Source organism: Embiotoca jacksoni, unplaced genomic scaffold (assembly GCF_022577435.1).
Source record: "Embiotoca jacksoni isolate LCO1_2020_lvr unplaced genomic scaffold, fEmbJac1.0.p SCAF_17, whole genome shotgun sequence".
NCBI lineage: Eukaryota > Metazoa > Chordata > Actinopteri > Embiotocidae > Embiotoca > Embiotoca jacksoni.
Genome location: NW_027185307.1, coordinates 13372378 through 13391478, shown reverse-complemented (window position 1 = coordinate 13391478; position 19101 = coordinate 13372378). Strand labels below are relative to the sequence as shown.

Below are 19101 nucleotides of genomic sequence, written 5' to 3'. Positions count from 1 at the left end.
ACAGGGACTCCTGTAAACCATTTCCTCCGCCCTCCTGAACCATGAGTGTTACCGTGGCGGGGCTCGAACCCGTGTCCTCATGTCCGGTGTCGTAGACAGCTGGACTATCTAAAGCTCCTGAGGACGAGCCGCGGCAGGAGGAAGTGGTTCACGGAGTTCACTCAGAGCTTCCAGTGACTCAACAGGTAAAAGATTCTACTTCACCCAGGTTGCCATTAATGGTTCAGATCCCACTTTGGCCTGTTGGTGGTGAAACGTATTATTTTGATAATGTATGGTTTCATACATCAGTTAATGTGCTGATATATTTATTGTTTTGTTGTGCACATCGCTGCAAATCCAAATCCACAAGTTCGTCCACATTCATGAAAAAAAATATGAAGATCTATAACACTATGGAAGATATTTCGGCGTGTGATTCAAACAGTGAGTACAAAAGACCCGGAGTTCATAAAAAGGTTAAAATCCTAAACATTTTAATTCGACCATTTAAAAAACTGCATAGATAAAACAAAAAACACAAAGTTTTATTAAATGTCTTCTGGTTTGTTCAGTTGTTTCTCTTGTCATCTCACGTGAGCAGACAAGGCAAACCAGCCCTCTCGCTCTCTCTGCTGTTCCACCTATCGTAGATAAAGAAAGATTAGTTTATGTCCACGTGATCTGTTCAAGTCTGACTTGCATCCATATAATCTAGTTTACATGTGTACCTGCGTTTCACCAACACTGGTTTCTCCTCCAAAGCTGTGAGAGGGTACATCAGAACCAGCACAACTACCAAAGAAATGTCACAGAAATGTGTACATGGACCATTTACAAAACGTTAGTAGTTAACTGTTCTTCCTAAGAAAACGGATTCATTTGGTCTCATCAAAAACTATATGAACTACAGAGAAATGTATAAATAATATTCAGTTCTCACTTTTTTTCCCCTTTGCGAAACCATCTCTACATCACTTTCAGGTTTCTCTTAGTAGGTCTGTAACAATTATTATAATGAACGGACCGCAATAATTTAAGCATAATTATAATATATAATATAATATATATATATATATATTTAAAAATTGCGAGACAAAATCAACAGATATATCGCATTTTAGTATCGTTTTCCCCTGTTTGGATTATTGGTAACCGTATGTTTCAGTAATAGGCTTTTTAACTTTAAGTTTTTATTCATGTCATTGCTGCTTTCTGCAATTTTTGTTTACAAGGACTTAAAGGCAAATAAAAGTCACTGAGTCCCTCGCTGTGTTTTCATTAGCTGACTACATGGGGTCAGAACAGGAGTAATTTGTCTCAGTCCAACCTTGTAATTATAATGTGTATATGTGTGTGTGTATATAAAATATATGTAAATATCGCCTGATGTTGTTTTTAGAGTCCATAAAAAAAAACAACAACAACAACAACAAAAAACTATTCTTTTAAACCATCAACATGGAACATCTGTCTCATCCAGCTGACCTGCTCACCGTCTCTCAACACCACCATCGCCATATGACTGCAGTTCCAGCTCAGGCAGCACCAGTGACACCTCTGAACTTCCCTCTCCAGCTGAAAGTGACATGATGGAATGATTTGTAGGCGTCATGTGTGATCAGACAGACAGCGATGGACTGGTGTTACCCACTCTACCTGCTGCATTTGGGCTGAAGGCGGAGGGAGGGATGGGGGAGACGGAGGGGGAGACGGAGGGGGAGACGGAGGGAGAGACGGAGGGAGAGGCCCGGGGTGAAACGCTCTGCTTCTGTTGCTCAATCAGCTCCAGCAGTCGAACCCTGGCTGCTGCTCGCTGCCTGTTCAGCTCCAGGAGGCGCTGCTCCACGCTGTTTGCACTGGAGGTGTTCGGTGATGCCGCCTGAGCGAGAAAACAGACAGATCCTGTGAGAATGTGAATCACAATAAAAACACAACGGCACACAGTTCAAGATCGTCTTTCCGGAGAGACCTTGATAGTGTTACGTTTAGTCGGACAAAACTTCAAACTTGAAAAGTTCATAATGATTGAATTATTAGAATCAGAAGTACAACGCTTTGCTTTTCTCTTGCCTCCACAAAGGTGGCCAATCATGCTGTGAAGTGGGTGTGAATGTCAGATTATTGGTTTTAGAAAGTTAGAGGTAATTACAGAAATAGACACACCCTATAAAAGGTGTGTGTGTGTGTGTGTGTGTGTGTGTGTGTGTGTGTGTGTGTGTGTGTGTGTGTGTATCCGACATCAGGCTCAGAGACCATAAATCTACCCCAAGTGTCACCTGTTGGGTCGCTTGCTCTTCTCCAGAAGCTTGGTTGTGCTGGCTGCGTCTCCCTGTGCTGCTGGATCCACACATCCTCCTCTCTCCGCTACTCTCAGGTGTGACTCTCCCTGTGCTGCTGGATCCACACATCCTCCTCTCTCCGGTACTCTCAGGTGTGACTCTCCCTGTGCTGCTGGGGCTCGACCATCTCCGCTCGCTGCTACTGTTGAGCGCTCCACCGTCCCCTGACCTGAGGCCCTGAGCCTGGCTGAGCTGAGCCCTGATCAGCTCGTTCTCTCTGCTCAGCTGAGCGATGTCAGCCAGCATAACTTTCGGACAGAGCTGTGAGCGGAGAGGGTCGGAGGACAGTGATAGTGAGGAGGCGGAGGGAAGTCTGTTGAGACTGGAGGCTGAGCTGTTAGATTGGAGGTCCTCCCAGGACCGCAGGATCTCTACAGGAGACTGGTGCACTGGCAGAGGATGAGTCACTGTGGAAGAGGAGGGGGGTGCAGAAAATCAAATTACATCTGAGGGAGGGTCACGTCATAGGAACTGATGCAAGATAATAACTGACTGAGAAGGTTACCAGGAATTTGTAGGCAGTTGTCTCCCTGTCGAGGCGGGGAGAGCAGCACAGCAGGAGAAACACAAACTTGTGTTTGCTCAGGAACTCGCTCAGCGGCGGGTGCAGACTGACAACCTGCCCATCGAATAATTCAACAAAAAGTAAAACGATTATTTACCATTCATCACATATCAATGTACAGACAGACACACAAAGACTCTATGGACCTGCAGCTCCGACGTCAGAGTCTTGAGGTACGCTCATGCGTTCCCCCAGTAGTCCGAGTCCTCCCATCACCAGCACCACCGAGTCCAACTTCTGCTCCAGCTCTGCTGTCCGCTGCTGAAACCCCGCCTGAGAGGCAGAGATGGAAACAAAGACCACTAACTAACTCTGCGACGCCAGATTTATCAGTACAGTTGGAGTCTGGATGATAACGCCAGCTCTGTCTCACCCGCAGGGCAGCGGCCTCTTCCCTCAGAGTCATGGTTTCAGCAGTGAGAGCATCAATGAGCCCCCACTGCTCTTTCAGCGCCTCCTCCAGTCTCCTCCTCTCCTCAGCCTCTCCGTGAGCTTCCTCTGTCCTCTAACACAAGGCAGGCAGAGAAGGAGTTAAACGCGTGAAACGGACTGAGCATGGTGTCGGACATCAGAGCAACAATGAGCTAAATGAGGTAAAAACCAGTGGAGATAAAAAAAACAACAATGTGAGCTAATGGCTGCCTGGAAGGAGGAAATCATTCAGAAATATAAAACTGTATTACGTGCTTTTGAAAAACGTTCAGTATTAATAAAGGTATGCCATTTGCTGATTTGTCAAAACGAGCTACAACGCGCACAAAGACTGGTAGAAAAATCTTCATACAGCTTCAGCATCAAATAGCTAGAAACCCCGATATCAACTTTTTTGGAGGCAAAAACCTTCGCTTCCGTAGCTTTTATGAGAAAAGCCAATTATTTTCCTGAAATTTTATTTCCGACAGTACCTGTTTGATGAGGTGTACTAAACGTCCGAGTGTGGAGACCAAGGCGACAGAGAATCCAGTGAGGCCTTGTGTTCTGTGCTGGTTTGGACTCTGTGCTGGTACCGGTGCTCCGTCAGGACTCAGAGAATCCAGGTCGGCCTCCACCCGACCCAGCATGGACTGCAGCAGGCCCAGACTGGACTGGTCCCCACCGAGAGAGCCAACAGAGGAGCCATCCAGCTCTGAACTCTGAGAAACACACTTCTTGGTTCTGCTGGTGCGACTGCTGATCCTTCCTGTGAAACACAAAACATTGTTTTCAGATATGGTGTCATTTTCACATTGAGAATTTCATGTTGCAGAATATCTGTCCCTTTGAGATACTACCTGAGTTGCTGAGAGGTAGTTCAGGATTCAGGACCTGAGAAACCAGGACCGAAGTTTCCTCCTTTTCTTCCTCTGACTGACTCTGTTTGGAACGAACACGCTGAACAGCCACTGTGGCATTGAGAGCTGAAACAAGGTTGGATCAGTTTGTATGCATGACTGATATATAGTACTGCGTTTATTGGGGATTGTTGTGATCACTGCATACGATAACTCAAATCAAACTCCTTCTAATGCAACTGATCAGCTTAATTTACTTATCTACTCATCCTACCTGCTTGGTCTGGTGCTCTTCCTGATGTGCAGGGAGTCACAGGAGTATTATCTCGGTTTCTATGGTGATGGTTGGGGCTATGGACTTTCTTCTGCTGTGTCACTCTACCCAGAGACTGTGCTTTCATTTTTTGTACATTGGCCCTGCAAAAGAAAAACGTTGTTAGCAATGACAGCAGCTCCTCTTTGACCGCAGTCGTATCGTTTACAGGATTCGTACCTTCGGATCACATGATACTCTGAACTGTCAGAAAGGTGGGCATCTTCCTCTGAAGCTTCTCGTTCATTGAGGGCCTGAAATGAACCATTTTACACATGCAAACATGTTAATGCCAATTAAAAGCACGTGTGACAGCTGAGAACGACAGTCTCACTAACACGCACCTCTTGATCCATCATAGATTGGCTGAGGAGAGACAGATGAGTTGGAGGATCTGGCCTCTGGAGGACCGGCAGGTCCGAGTCAGAGTAACAGTTTGGAGCCACGGTCACACTCGGGTGCCCTGTGGAAATACACGTACACATGTGGCGTTGCTTGTGCAACCACTTGGAGAGCATTAAATGGTTTGACATTTGAATGACATGGCACTAGAATTGATAAGAAGCGGTTTGCTACCAGTCTGCCTGCGTGGAGCATCTCCAAACAGGTCCTTCACCACAGCCAGGGCTCTATCAGAGCGGGCCAGCACATCCTGCAGCAGCAGCTGATCAGAGAAAACCTGCAGCGGGACACCGCCAAGCAAAGACAACTGTGCTTAACTCATCACCTTAAAAATCCAGCAGCGTCAAGTCAGCACGGAAGACACAAAGAAGTACAGACGAGCCGTCACACAGACCTCTCTGATGATGCTGAGGCTGGCCTTGTCCAGTATTGCGGGACTCCCCGCATGCGTGAAGCGGCGCTTCAGCGCTTTCTCTTTCAGCTCCCACTGAGCTGCGGCCTTGTTGCTGGATTTGTGGATCTCGTGTCGGTGACTCTGGAGCGGACGAAAAATCAGACAAGGACAGGCTGCAGCTCGGAGATCAGACGTCACGACCTGCTTCTCAGATACAGCAGTTACGCTGAAAAGAGTATCAGTCGTGCAGCAAGCAACATGATCAAACTCCTCACCAGCTCTGCAGGAGACAGCTTGTGAACAGACAGGTCACTGACGGTGCTCTGAAAACCAAAGACAACAAGATTGTATTTCGCACCTGCATCTACCAGTGAGCCACGATAACAAGAGCAAAGCGTCATAATGTGTTAATTCAACTATCAGAAAGACTTGTTCTCGGCATTATGTGGAGAAAAAAAAAACAATGTTCATAAGGCATTATTAGCAACAGGTCAAAAGAACTGGAAATATATACGAGATATCGGGTGAATAATTTAATGTTGCGTAATCCCAAGTAGGAAAGAAGTAAAAAACCCTTAACCGGGCAAGAATTGCTGTCAACTGATGACTTTCCACCCAAGAGATCCTCTCAAAACATGATGATAATTAACTTTCATCTTTCAGGTTACTTGCCAGCGGTTCAAGACACACTAATTGTGGAGTTTAACAACGACTTCATCAAGCAGTTGTGTTTCAGTAAACAGAAAAAGTGCGAGTGAACAGTGTGATTTCTTGACATGGTGTGTGTGTGTGTGTGTGTGTGTGTGTGTGTGTGTGTGTGTGTGTGTGTGTGAGACTCACCACCCACTCTCTCCTGGGAGCTGCCGTCTTCTTTGGGCAAACTTTTCCTTTGCTGTGCTGCTGCGGACGCCCCGGTCTCACAAACGACATCTGCAGATGAAAAGATTAGCCTCGAGACAGCGCGCGCAGACACGATATTTGTTTTGATAACGTCACGTGACAAATCGCTAAATGTGGCTAACAAGCTAAGCTATCTGTTGACTCTCGTTTCCCAATTTGAAGTTTGAGCTGCAGCAGCAGCGACTTTTCGTGAGCGGAAACCAAGTGGTGTTCAAAATGATTAAAAAAAAAAAAAGAAAAGTTGAAGTAACACTTACGTTTTACGATATGGTGCCACGGTTGTTACGCGGCGTTTAAAAAAAACAAAACCCTCCTGTTCCGTTTGTTGTGGGACGATTTTTCAACAGTTGCCCGCCACTTCCTGTGCTGTTGCCACGGATACCGCGTCACGGTGAAGCATGATGGGAAATGAAGTTTCGCTGAGTTGTTTCAGCAGAATATGTGGAAACGGACCACCTCGGTGAATTACCGTCGATGTTATACTTTGAGCATCATCGCCGACGATAAGAGCGTGTTTCAAGCACGGTTTCCCCCCCGAAGGTTATGGAATGTAAACAGCCAGTAAAAGAATATTATGATTTTGATTTTCAAAAAATAATAAATCAAATAATGTCACGTGAGCTGCAGCCTATTCCCGAGAATCAGAACGGAATTTAGGCTTCGTGAAGACGTGAAGAAAAAACAACAACAACAACAACAACAAAAAAGCTGATGCCCAGTTGGCATCAGTGGAGGCCAAAGACTGTAAGGCAAAAGTGATGGCAAAGATCGATATAGGAAGCCTAAGTAAAGTAAAGTAAACTTGAGTTATAAGGTAAACTTGAATTAACTAGGCCTGAGTAAGTAAAACTTAACTGAGTGAGGTATATTTGCCTTGTAAGTAAGTCTGACGTTGAAAAAAAAAAGCCGTCTCTTTAACGTCCTTCCCTTGGATGTCAATGTCGGACGCCCATGCCTCGAGAATTTAACATTTTAACATTTTAGTGATCAGAGGTCAAAGGTCAAGGTCACTTTGAGTTCACATCTGTGTCCCATCGCAATATCTTCGGAGTGCCTTCAGGGAATCGCTTTCAATTTGACACAAACATTCACTTAGACTCGAGGACAAACTGATTCAGTCTGGGGGTCAAAGGTCAAGGTCAGTGTGAGGTAATTATATGGGTTTGGACAGATATGCACGTAATGTAGTGTGCAACTTGAGTGGTTACCGGAGGCATACATAATAAAGTATATACCTACCTACCTACCTACCTATACAACTGCTAGGCGCTAATTCTAGTTTGCTGTCGTAATAACTCCGTTTGCTCCGAGGGTGTCAGTAAATCTTTGTCTTTTTTATCTATTGTTATGTCTTCATCCATCCTTTTGTTTTGATTTCTTTCCACGGCTGGTACCTCATAGGAATTCCTCCGATTCTGCTGATGACTAAAGGAAACGAGGCCTTTCCGCTGGTGACAGAAGACTTGAAGAATGTTTATTGCAGCGTTTACATCCATTTTGTCCCGTGTGCTGTTGGTGAAGCACTACGGTGAGGAGCTGATCTGGACCAGGACAATGCTTGAGTTAACTAGGTACGGTAAACTTGAGTTGAGATAAAACAAGCTTTTAAAAAAAACCTTCTCCTTGGATTCCTTTGTAACTTATCCAGTGGTGTTGCCAGATGTTTACTGAATTGCAAACAACCACTAGATGGAAGTGTCACCACTTAAATCCCTGTCGGTGTGTGCAGAGGAGAGGTCCCTGCAGGAGAAGTGCCAAACTGCCAAAAGCCTCAGCTGCTCTTCACCGGGGAAAAAACACTGACAGGGAGTTTTATTCAGCATAAACTCCGTCTGGGTAAACTGGAACTGAACTCTCGGGAAATTGTTCCAAGCAAATCCCTGATGTAAAGGAATGGGACAAGCTGCGTCAAAGTAAACAATATTCACCCGAAGACAACGTGTTTTTCCCTTTCAAAATAAAAGCGTTCGGTTGTGGTCGACATGAAAGTTGATTACAGCAAATACGTCCCTACCTAACAACGACCAAAAATGTCTCTGAAGCCAATCTGCAGACTGTCATATCTGAAGAGGATTTGAAGTGACTAGATGAAAATTCCTTCACCTGCAAGTTGAAAGTTTGAAAGGCTTGAACAGGAAGTTGTATGATATTCATTGTATCTTAACTCTGGTAAGTCAGTTTATCACTTGTACTACAGTGAGGTGTGTATTTGCGTCTGACTTTATTCACGCCCCCTCTCACTCTGACACAAAGTGGGATAGTCTCTGCGCGCTTTAGTTTAAGACTGACAGAGACTTGACTGACTGACTTCTGACACTCAACAATGCAGACAACGCCACAAAAGTTTAAAACGTTATCTTTACGCACGGGGTGGCGGCGGAGAGGACTCAGGAGTGATAGCAGCTGTGCGTCCATGGATCAGGCTACAAGTATGGGTTTCCCTGCATCCCTAAGGAACGTCATTTGAAGAGCTTGGAGGAGACGTGAACAGCCTCGCAACACTGCCAAAGGAAATCCATTAGTCTTTCCATTCTGGATTTACCAGACCTCTGAAGTTTTACAACTGGAGTATCAGTTAAACTGAGGTCCATATAATTTCTGTGACAATTTTACTTTCAGTAGCATCTACTGGTTGTTTTGTGGATAATCACTTGCACTACAGTCACTTTTGGAGACTTTGGATCTGAATTACGCACGGGATTCCTCTAACAAATGACAGCCTCTAAGTGGTTAGTTTCTTCCTCACTTCATCCCCTGAACTCCCTTTATCGCTCCGAGCCAGCGTATCAATCCCCTTTCCAGGTTCCACGCGGGGAGTGAAGGCCTCTCTGTCTCTTCCAGTGCGCCAGCGTGCGGCCGCGGGCCACCTGGCCGAGAATGTGGGGAGGAGGTTTTCCGATGTCTGTCACCGCTATTGTGACTCTGCTGCTGGTCATTATCGACGTGAAAGCCAGCGGGGAGTACTGCCACGGCTGGCACGATTCCCAGAGTGTCTGGAAAGAAGGGTTCCAGTGCCCGGAGAAGATCGACGGCGAGGACGCGATCATCTGCTGCGGGAAATGCGAGCTGCGCTACTGCTGCTCCAGCACGGACGCACGGCTGGATCAGGGGAGCTGCGATAACGACCGGCAGGCGCAGGAGCCCGGGACAGAGAGTAAAGAGAACAAGGACTCCGGTGCAGGTATGAACCCATTTCTCGCTACCACTGCTGCCCCATATTTTTGATTAATTATTAATAATGAAAGAAAACATGTACATAGTAGACCTAGTTAAATAAAAGTTCAAGACGCTCTGCAGAGGACAAAGGGTAATGAAGAGAAAAAGAACATGTATAAAAAGAAGACTTAAAAGTGATTTAGTGATTCTGGTTGCCTCAGTGTTGTGAGGTTGTTTAAAAGTGTGGGATTGTCACAATAAAAGCCTATAATCCTCCCTCTTAAATGGGATTTAAATCAGAGAAAGACTGAAATGTAAACAGTAAAACGAGCTGACCTGTTGCTTCAGTGGAGAGAGTGCAGTGTCTTTGCTGACTTCAGAATGTATAATCTCAGTTACACATTGTTTATACTGATTCTAGTTTAATTTAAGAAACACTTCATACATTCCCATTGGCCTTGAAAGTGCACATTGCGCATATACAGCATGTCTTGAATTTGATATCGTAAATATCAAATAATATGACCTATTACAAGCTTTGGTTTCCTCTCGTAAACCCAGCAGACTCACAGTATCTCCCTGTTAAAGGGCTTCATCTGCTGCCTGTCGCGGTTGGCAACGACAGCTGCACAGGAGACAGCAGACTCCTCCAAAAACCAGTAAACTGCACTCACAAATGGCAAACTGTGCCGTGCTGCTGCACTTTATAAATAGCTGTGTTTGTTCTGTAACAGCGCAAGAGGGGCCGGGCTCAGATCACGCTGTCCCCACGGGGATCAAGTTTGGACTTGACCGGATCTTGGACAGTGGCTCACCAAGGGTGCTGACAGCTCTGTTCATTAAAAAAAAACACAAATCGCGTTATGTGTCATTTCCTTCCAGGCTAGTGGAGTCCCTTTCCGATCGTCAAACTGCTCCTGTAACCCCCTCCCCTGCAGTATGTCGTCTGTGCAATGCATTCACACTCAGACTGCTTCAGACTAACTAATTAACACACATTGAAGCTGCATTTCAGAGAGGCATCATTACCACAACCAGAGGCAACATAAATAACACATAATTTCCAATTTATACAGTCGATTAGATGACAAAACAAACTCCTTTCTGCACTCTGGGCCCTCATTCATCATTGCTTACGTTCCCATAAATTAATCGACCAGAAAGTCCTTTGAAGCTGCATCATATCTTGAACAAAAGGTCAACAAGTAGATTATGGCCCTCCCAACAAAAAATACTAAATAGAGGACATGAGAGAAAAATGCAACACAGGCTCATTTCATGTTTCCCTGGAGGATATTATGCCGTCTTTGGTCCTCTTGGCTATTATCTGTCATTTGCTAATAGTATCATGCCTTATCACTGCAGGAAGAGGTATATACATTTCATTCAGTGGCGTCCAGCCAAAATAACTTAAAAGAAAAGCAGCTTTTTTTTTCTCCCTAAGAAGTGGAAGTGTTTTTTCATTCAAAGCCCAGTTCTGATTGTGCATTTTATACATTTTTCATCAGCTTGCAGCCTATTCATCATCTTGGAAAGATACACACTGCAATGTCTGGGAATAACAGGCAGGAAATTATTAATGTGCTCAACATGAAGGAACATATGGTATCTAGGAACAGGAGAAAGCCCGTGGGATAGCCCTGGGAGGCAGAGGGAGTTGAGCCAGCCAGCCAGCCAGCCAGCCACAAAGACTCTGCCCAAAACAAGAGCTTAGGAGAGGGGGGCTGCTGTCACTGCAGCATGGCTGCCACAGCTCAGCTGCAGCAACAGGTGTGGAAGAGTGACAGGGAACAATAGGAAGCACAACTGCCATGTGCCCAAAAAGTGATTTAAAATCCACTGAAAGCAAGAGGTGAAAAGGTAAAGACCTTCTTGTGGTATGAAACGAGTGAGGGTTCAGAATCTGCATGCTCAGTGGTGGAAAGTATCTTAGTACATTTACTCAAATACTTAGAACTTTGAAGTAATTGTACTTTACTCAACTGTCTGTACTCCACTAACTTTCTGGTCAAGATTACTAAAGACATTATAACTTGATGTCTGCCTTGTGTCACACTTCAGATGTCTGTGAGTTATACCCCCCCTTCGCCAATGGTTTAAGTTAAATAATTGTTTCAGGCCAAAGAGTATGTTCTACAAACATGACAAAAAGTAAAGATTTGTCGAGCACAATAGCACAATTTTACTCTTTGTTTGTTGCCCTGTTGATGGACTTTCATTAAATATCAATTAACTTTGGTGATCTCTTAACTTTTACTGTAGCATTATTATAAGGTCAACATTATGACCAAATACCTGCAAAACTAAATGACATCCACTCTCAGTTGTACTTCGTGTCTTGTGCTGATAGCAAATGTTAGCATGCCAACTACTTTATGCCTATTGTCACTGTGGCGATAGTAGCACGCTGACATCAGCATTTAGCTCCAAGCGCGCCTAAACTCAGGTTGACAGAGCTGCTTTGTCTTGTTTCTCCTTTTATACCTCATTAATCAACCTCTTTGACCTTCCAGATTTATTTTATGACCCTGAGGCGGGACAATGAACCTCAGGATGGGAACCACAGGAATAACTGTAGTCAAAGTCGCTGCACTTTGAGCAGCGACGACAGAAACGCTACACTACTTACAAATGGGATGCATGAGGAAAGATCTATTAATCAAATATATAACCGTAAGAGTATTTTTTAGTGTTGTGTTGGTAGTGAAGTACTTCTTCCACCACTGTGCATGCTAAACCTTTTTTCCCCCCTGATCAGTGATTTACTGTACAGCGAATTGGAAAGTAACTCTGCAGTGAAGGAAGGGATGAAGTAACACAAGAAGAAAGTTTTTGCAATTACTAATCCTCGTCATCCATGCATAAAAAAAGGGAGTGGCGGCAGAGACATTGGGGTCGAGGCCATATATGTGCAGTAGAAGAGGGCAGTGAAGGGATCTCATGCCATACAAAAACCTGTTTACTGGGAGGTGTGTAGCTGTGAGGTACGTTAGCGTCTGAAGTTGACACCAATTCTTGTGGAGAGGAAATGGGTCAAGGTCCTGGTTTGTTTCATGTCACCGTGGCTCGGGCCTCTTCTGCCGCCGGCCTGTATCTTTGGTTACCAGGACTTCACTGCCTCTGCCAAGGAATGACCTCCAGCTCTTAACAGGTTTCATGCAGTAAGCCTTTTAATACCCTGCTACTTTTGATGAGCATTTTGAAAAGTTTCTCAGTACGCATTTCAAAGAGCCCAGAGACAAAAGGAAACTGGAGCCAGTTGCCACCTCTCTCTCTCTGGCATACAGTTACACCTCATAACACACGGGCACATTCAAAGTGGAAAATAACTACACCCTGTGGGAACAATAAAACACAACTAATCACTTATAATGTAACATGGTCGTTATTGTGTTTGTAAGGTGTTTGTGTGAGTGAGCATGGGAATTCAGGAAAACACCTCATTGGTGACCTCATCTTGAATGCCAGTCAGTTTCAGCCAAAAACTTTCACCCTGTGCTTTTGCTATTTGGCGAAAAAGGCACCGTTAGAAAAACTGAAAGAGAACGGTATTGCTGATCGTGTTTCAAAGTTATTGTTGGAGCGTCTTCAGCTCGCTTTACAAATTTACAGACTGAAACTGAGATCTTCACGTAGCTATAAAAATGTCAAGAGTTGAACCTGTGCGGTAACGACTCTGCTATTTGACCCGGCACACGATGCTGTGATTGGTGGAACTGTGCAGTGCGATGTTGGGAGTATGATTTGCTGTTTTAAACAAAAAGAAAGAAAAGGTCGGTTAGAAGGAACTTGCTCACTCCTTTGATTTAAAGGGCTGACTAACCTTCTATTCAGCGACATTAAATCAGTCCACTTTAATACCTTTCTTTAAGCACATGCCAAGTACTGCAGTTCAATTTGAGTAACTTATTTTCAAAGGCTTAGTCATAAATCGCCAGAGAAAAAGCAGGGTCACCAATATCTGCTACTGCCAGTCTGGCTTAAGAATTTCACCCATGCAAGCACACACACACACACACACACACACACACACACACACACACACACACACACACGTGCGCACACACACACACACAGGTCTGTAGGGTTGAGGAGGCTGGGGACACAGCAGGGTGCAGAGGATTAAAACTGACCAAAACAAAGTTAATAACTGCTAATGAGAGCCTGGGACTCCCTGGGGTCCTGATCCTGGTGTACCTTCCATTCTTCTACTCTTGTCCAAACACTCCTCCAGCTCAGTCCTTTGTTTCACCGTCTTACCCAATCAGCAGCGAGGCAAGACACGTGAGCATGTGCGGCAGCCTTTCTTTGAAGTTTAATGTTCAACTAAACCGGGTCTTTTAACCGTTATTTAATGCTAATGTTTCTTCTTCTCTTTCTGTAGTGCCCATCTATGTGCCGTTCCTGATCGTGGGCTCCGTGTTTGTGGCCTTCATCCTGGTGGGCTCTGTGGTTGCTGTGTGCTGCTGCCGCTGCCTCCGGCCCAAGCAGGAACTGTCCTCCACAGGTGCGACGGGAGGCGGGGCCGGTGGTGGGCGTCTCTTGGAGACCATCCCCATGATGGCCAACACCTCCAGGGGCTCCTCCTCCCGACAGTCCAGCACAGCCACCTCGTCCAGCTCCTCGGCTCCACCCGCTGCCCCGCGCCCCATCCCGCCTCCTCTCATGCGGGCTCAGGCCTCCTGCTGCCTGCCCCCCGACGCCAGCGTCTTCGTCAACATGCCCACCAACTTCTCCGTGCTCAACTGCCAGCAGGCCACCCAGATCATGCCTCACCAGGGACAGTTCCTGCACCCGCAGTACATCGGCTATGCCCACGCTGTGTCCCCTACCCCGACCTTCTTGGACCCCACCCAGGGAGGATATAGGCCCCTCCAGTCCCCCTGCCCTCCTCCCACCGGTGGGTCCAGTGTCACCAGTGACCAGAAATACCCTCCAGTGACAGTGTGATGAGCGGCCACAGTGCAGACCACTCTACCACTTTGTTGCAAAGACTAACTTGTGAAGTTTAACCTGTGAGGGCTGCAGCAGAGACCTTTGGGCACACTGCCAGAGTGGGAAAAAAAAAAAAATCAGTCAGACTCACATGAAGGACTCATAAAGCATGGCCTGCCCTGCTTTTGTGTGGTGTGCGTCTGTTTAGTGTTTCAAATGATCTCTTGGCAAGTCGGCATGAGCGAAGCTCAGCCTGTGATGAGGAAAGATGGATGCATAAATACTTCTCCGTCTTGATGCAAAGACAAAACTGCATCTTGGAGGATTATGCAGCCCAGATGGGTGATAATGCACAGTTCACTGCAGCCTGCAGCTCAAATAAAGACTGCAGGTGTGTGTTTGGATGGATGTATATGGGATTGAGAGTAAGATTTGTTGGCTTATATGTGCAGGAATGAGTGACGACTGGATGATTTATAGCAGCATACTGAATGAAAAATGGAAATCAAGCAACAAAAATGTGACCACGTGCTGTGTTTATGCCATGTGCACATCTGTGCTCCTGAGTGGTTTATACAATATCGTATATTTTTGTTTGTGTTGAAAGAATGAGGAAAGAAAGCATGCAGCTAGATGTTTGTACTGTATGTGTGCGAGTCCGGGAGAGAGTGTGAAGTGTGGAGGGATGTGGTTGTATGAGTAACTGTGAGTGAACTGTGTGTAATGGGAAATGCAGGTGGTGTGATGTGAAAGGCAGTCGCAATCTCCCTGTAGGCCATTTAAACTCTAATGAAGTGAACACGGGGCACGGACTGTGACGCTCCGCCCGACTACACAGCCCCCCTTCCTGCCACCCAGAAAGAAAAAAAAACCACAAAAAAACACCCACACAAAAACCCCAACTGCCCTGAGCGGAAACACACGCACAGACCCCAGAAATGACAATATTCACACAAGGCTGGCAGTTAATGTTCCTTGGAAGTGTGTGACAGGAGAGAGAGGCAGTTCTCTGAAGATTACAGAGTTAATTATACAGCAAAAGCTCTTGCCAGCTGCCCTCTTCACTTCTCTCGTGAGAAGTGTGTGTGCGTGTATTTAACACTACCATAGTTGAGTGCACTAGCACAGGCAGCTGAGTCATTATTTTCCACTTAAGAAAGGCACGGAAGTAGCGGTTATTGGTTGTTAATCTGGGAAAAAGAAGTGAAAGTTGCTGAATTTTTTTTGCCCCTCTGTGTGCTGTTGCGAAGCTGGGTCACCGGTAACCGGGGAACATGCAACCTGAGGAATGTGCTGCTCCACTGAGCATGCAGGTTGAGATGTCCCTCAGTACTGAAACCGGTATGTTTGTGCGCCTCATCTGTACTCGGAGCACGATGTCTGTAAGATACAGTGGGCAGCTTGTTTAAGACGAAATAAGAGAATCTGTAAAAGGATGGATTCCTTTTAGGTGCTTCTGAGATGCAGAGATTTGATGCGAGAGACATTTTTCATATGAATTAAAAAAAAAAAATAAACACATTTTAAAAGAGAAAGCAGCGTGCCAAGTTTGTGTTTCACCATCGTGTCGTCTTGTCCCAAAAACACATCTCGCAATGTTTTGTGCTTTAAAAACCATGAAGGTGTGAGAGATACTTAAACACAAACACACACTACAAGACAAGGCTTGGTTAACAAAAAAACAAAAACAAAAGTAGTGAATAGCTTCTCTTAATCCCCTTAAAACTCACACAAAGACACGCATACTTAAGCTATTAGAAACATTACACACATTCACAGACGGGTCTACCTCCCACAGAGGACAGGACGAATACCTGTCACATCACCCGTCACACAGAGAAGGGAGACAATAAACCACAACAATGGACAGTTTAAAACTATGGTGATGTGGAGGTGTAGTTTTGGCAGCCTCCACCAGAAACTGGGCTGCAGTGAAGTGGAAAGCGGAGCGGGCCACTGGAGAGTCACTGGGGACGAGTTGAAAAGCATAAATGGTTCTCGGGCTGCGGCCCGATGGATTCTCCATACTGGAGCATCTGTAGTCGTTTGGGGCCGGGGCACATCCAGGAAGGTGGGTGGGAACGGGACCTCCACTCGGGGAGAAGGGGTGAATTAATCTGCTAATGGTCCGTCTACACGGATTCTCCTGGGCTTCAAGAGGGAGCGTGGGAGAGGTTTGATTCTGTTAATATATAAAAGCATACGCATGTCATGGACAAATCATCCTCTCCTATACGTTTTTCCTTCTATTTTCAGCATGAAATGTAAACTAAACTCTTTCACAGCTTCCCTGGAGCTACAGCAGGACTCAAACTCACCACTTGATTGCATGAATGTTACAGTTAAAACACAAAGACATTTTGGTCAGGCCATGGATTGATTAGATTTAATGATTAGGACTCAGATGGACAACCCCCCTCCTCCCAACTCTTCAGTCTTGCATTCCTGAACCAGAATGTCCTCAACACAAAGCACACAGACAATGGACTCTACATTCAGACAAATCCCAGAAAACACATGATCCACGCGAGTGTCTCAATCAAGTCCCTTCTGTTTGGATAACTATTAGGACTAATTCAAGTAAAATATTCCCTCTAAGACATGTGTCCACATATGAGTACAAAAACAGGCATTAATGAAAAGAGGGGGAAAAAAATTATAAACACATACACATTAATGTCCATTTTAATAATAATAATAATAATAATAATAATAATAATAATAATAATAAAAAAAAAAAAAAAAAAGAAAGGAACAGTCCAGTAAAGAGTGGAAATCCAACAGAATTGAAGGAGGAAGCGCTAATGCCAGGCATGCTGCTTCTACATCAGCTGACGATGCTAGAGAGAGGCGGCATCGGGAATCACAGGAGCGGTCAGAATTAAAAACAACAAAATAAAATGTTTAGTTTTTTTTTCCTTTTCCTTAAACTGGCGAGAACGAGGAGATGTGCCGCAGAGGAGGAGAAACATGGAGGCTGCAGCGCCGGCTATGAGATGAGGAGATAAGACGGATGAAATGAAGGAAGAGATAAGCCAGGGGAGGTCCCGGTGGGTTAGGAGAGGTTGCAGCAGGGTGGAGGTCCGGTTCGGGGGCGAGCGTTCTGCCTCAGTGGCATCTCTGTGGTGTTTGGCAGTGAGGCTTGGTGCTGCGGTGGGGGGTGAGGGGGGGGGGGGCGGCACGTAACAGGGGTGATGAGCTCCGGCAGGTCCTCGGTCCGTGCTTCCCTTCGTCTTTCCCTTTTTTTTTTTTTTTTTTAAAGGAATTTGCCTGCGCCCACACGTGTGCAAGTGCGCGTGTGTTTTATTTTGACGTCGCCGTCCGCGTCGGCGTGATGACAGACGAGCTGCAACCACCTCGCGAGTCGGAGATGAGAGGGAAACGTGGAAGAACACGCATGGACCAACACACGCATGCACACAAACACAGGAGCGCCAATGCGTGCAGACGTACATGCACAGGCAGATACAGACGCACTGGAACGAAGACGCACGCACGCACACACGCACACATACACGCGCGCGCGCACACACACACACACACACACACAAAGCAAACCCAGTCTGAGGGGTATACGGATATGAGGCGCAGTCTCTGAGTTTGACTTGTGATGATTTGCTCATGCCAGTGCAGCTTCTGTGAGTTTGAACAAAGTTTATTCCGTACACTCGGCCTGGTCCCTTCTCCCATCTCGGTCCTCCAATGCGCCAGCGACGGCCTCCACGCCTGACCTTGACCGCCCGCCCCCGGCGAGGGGTCAGGTCGTAGTTCCAGTAAGGCCACAGCAGGAGTCGGTCACCCGGCGTGACGGTGTCACTAAAGTCTGTCTCCGCTGTCACCTGGACAACCGGTGCTACGGTGAGCCGAAGCCTTGATGAGGGGTGGGGCTAGAGGCTGGGGCGCTGGAGGGTGGTGTCGTAGGAGCGCACTACCTGGGATTGAGACACCACGCCGTGCTCCTCCTGAGAGAAGGCATAGCCATCTGCAGAGAGAGAAGACCATGAATCTCAGGTGATGAACCGGTGTGCTGCGAGTTTAGAGAACAATTTGAACACCTTTACAGCGATAAGTTCAGTTTTGTTGAGACGATTACGACCACCCACCTATGTGGCTTTAGTTATGGACGTTTGGACACTGCCACTCATTTCTGTATATTTCTACTTTTTTTTTTTTTTTTTTTTTTTTTTTTTTACATGATCACGTTTGTATTTTCAGATTTCAATTATATATTTAACTGCTTGTTTTGTTTAACCAACAGTCTGAAACCTAATACATATTCAGTTTACCTTTACAGAATATAAATAAAACTTTTTTTTTTTTTTTTTTAAGTTTCCATTTCATAAAAACAATTAATTAAGTAAGTCATCGTGTCCGCTCTAGATTGCTAGATGTCTTCTTGGCCAAACATTGTCAGAGTATTGGGAATCAATTCCTTCTTTAGTCGCTTGTTTCTGGGCTTCATGAAGCAAAACAGGTAACAGGCTTGCTTTGTCTCTCCATGTAGAGATTGTTTAAAATCCCTGTGTTATTAAGCACCTTTAAAGTAGTTTTTTTTTTACTTCAGATTCTGCCAATATCTAATTCTTCTGCATCCAAATCATGGCAGAATATACTCTGGTTGTTGAGCCGTGTGGGTTTTGAAAACTCGTTTATGTAATGAGATTGAATGAAGAAAGAAACACAGAGAAACAGAAATGAGTTTCCATTCATAGCTTCCTTAAGCTATTGATAAATGATTAAGAACAAATCCCGGATTTACATTATAGTCAGGAAGTTACAGACATTATACCAAAGTGTGAGAAATCTGGCTCTGAGGCCCGTGTCGAAACAAGACTTGTTGTTTG

General features: G+C 45.5%; 3 protein-coding genes across 12 annotated transcripts in view; 1 reads left to right on the top strand and 2 right to left on the bottom strand.

Annotated features, from left to right (window-relative positions):
* Positions 1-461: 461 nt before the first annotated feature.
* Positions 462-6509, bottom strand: spice1 (spindle and centriole associated protein 1). 5 transcript variants are annotated; one of them, XM_069151745.1, is made up of 18 exons: positions 6424-6509; positions 6107-6196; positions 5542-5589; positions 5267-5407; positions 5047-5149; positions 4815-4933; positions 4651-4724; positions 4432-4574; positions 4158-4283; positions 3792-4066; positions 3260-3391; positions 3033-3159; positions 2827-2940; positions 2259-2728; positions 1639-1861; positions 1476-1557; positions 711-774; positions 462-623 (listed from the first exon to the last, which is right to left on the bottom strand). In XM_069151745.1, exons 2-18 carry the CDS (start codon positions 6194-6196, stop codon positions 567-569), a joined length of 2388 nt encoding a protein of 795 aa, XP_069007846.1. In that variant the 5' UTR covers positions 6424-6509; the 3' UTR covers positions 462-566. The 5 variants fall into 5 exon arrangements, 4 of the variants coding, with proteins under 4 accessions (XP_069007846.1, XP_069007847.1, XP_069007848.1 ...); XM_069151746.1 differs by having other exon boundaries at positions 711-744; XR_011178353.1 differs by having other exon boundaries at positions 598-623; positions 1468-1557.
* A 1903-nt stretch (positions 6510-8412) lies between these two features.
* LOC138199566 (protein shisa-2) lies at positions 8413-15785 on the top strand. Its single transcript, XM_069151744.1, has 2 exons — positions 8413-9347; positions 13707-15785. The coding sequence occupies exons 1-2, from the start codon at positions 9044-9046 to the stop codon at positions 14270-14272; spliced, it is 870 nt and encodes a 289-aa protein (XP_069007845.1). The 5' UTR covers positions 8413-9043; the 3' UTR covers positions 14273-15785.
* An 841-nt stretch (positions 15786-16626) lies between these two features.
* Positions 16627-19101, bottom strand: part of atp8a2 (ATPase phospholipid transporting 8A2) — a 49319-nt gene continuing 46844 nt past the window's right edge. For all 6 annotated transcript variants that reach the window (XM_069151739.1, XM_069151741.1, XM_069151742.1 and 3 more), the window contains one exon: positions 16627-18239. In XM_069151739.1, the coding sequence (XP_069007840.1) occupies positions 18145-18239 (95 nt within the window). In that variant the 3' untranslated portion in view covers positions 16627-18144. The remainder of the gene's footprint in view (positions 18240-19101) is intronic.

What these genes read in the sequence shown, in the direction of transcription:
- spice1 (XM_069151745.1), bottom strand. Translation starts at nt 6,196, where the DNA reads ATGTCGTTTGTGAGACCGGGGCGTCCGCAGCAGCACAGCAAAGGAAAA. An exon ending in AGCTGTCTCCTGCAGAGCTG is followed by an intron (nt 5,408 to 5,541) that starts GTGAGGAGTTTG and finishes CGTCCGCTCCAG; the next exon opens with AGTCACCGACACGAGATCCA. An exon ending in AAGAGCAAGCGACCCAACAG is followed by an intron (nt 1,862 to 2,258) that starts GTGACACTTGGG and finishes TTTCTCGCTCAG; the next exon opens with GCGGCATCACCGAACACCTC.
- LOC138199566 (XM_069151744.1), top strand. Translation starts at nt 9,044, where the DNA reads ATGTGGGGAGGAGGTTTTCCGATGTCTGTCACCGCTATTGTGACTCTG. An exon ending in GAACAAGGACTCCGGTGCAG is followed by an intron (nt 9,348 to 13,706) that starts GTATGAACCCAT and finishes CTCTTTCTGTAG; the next exon opens with TGCCCATCTATGTGCCGTTC.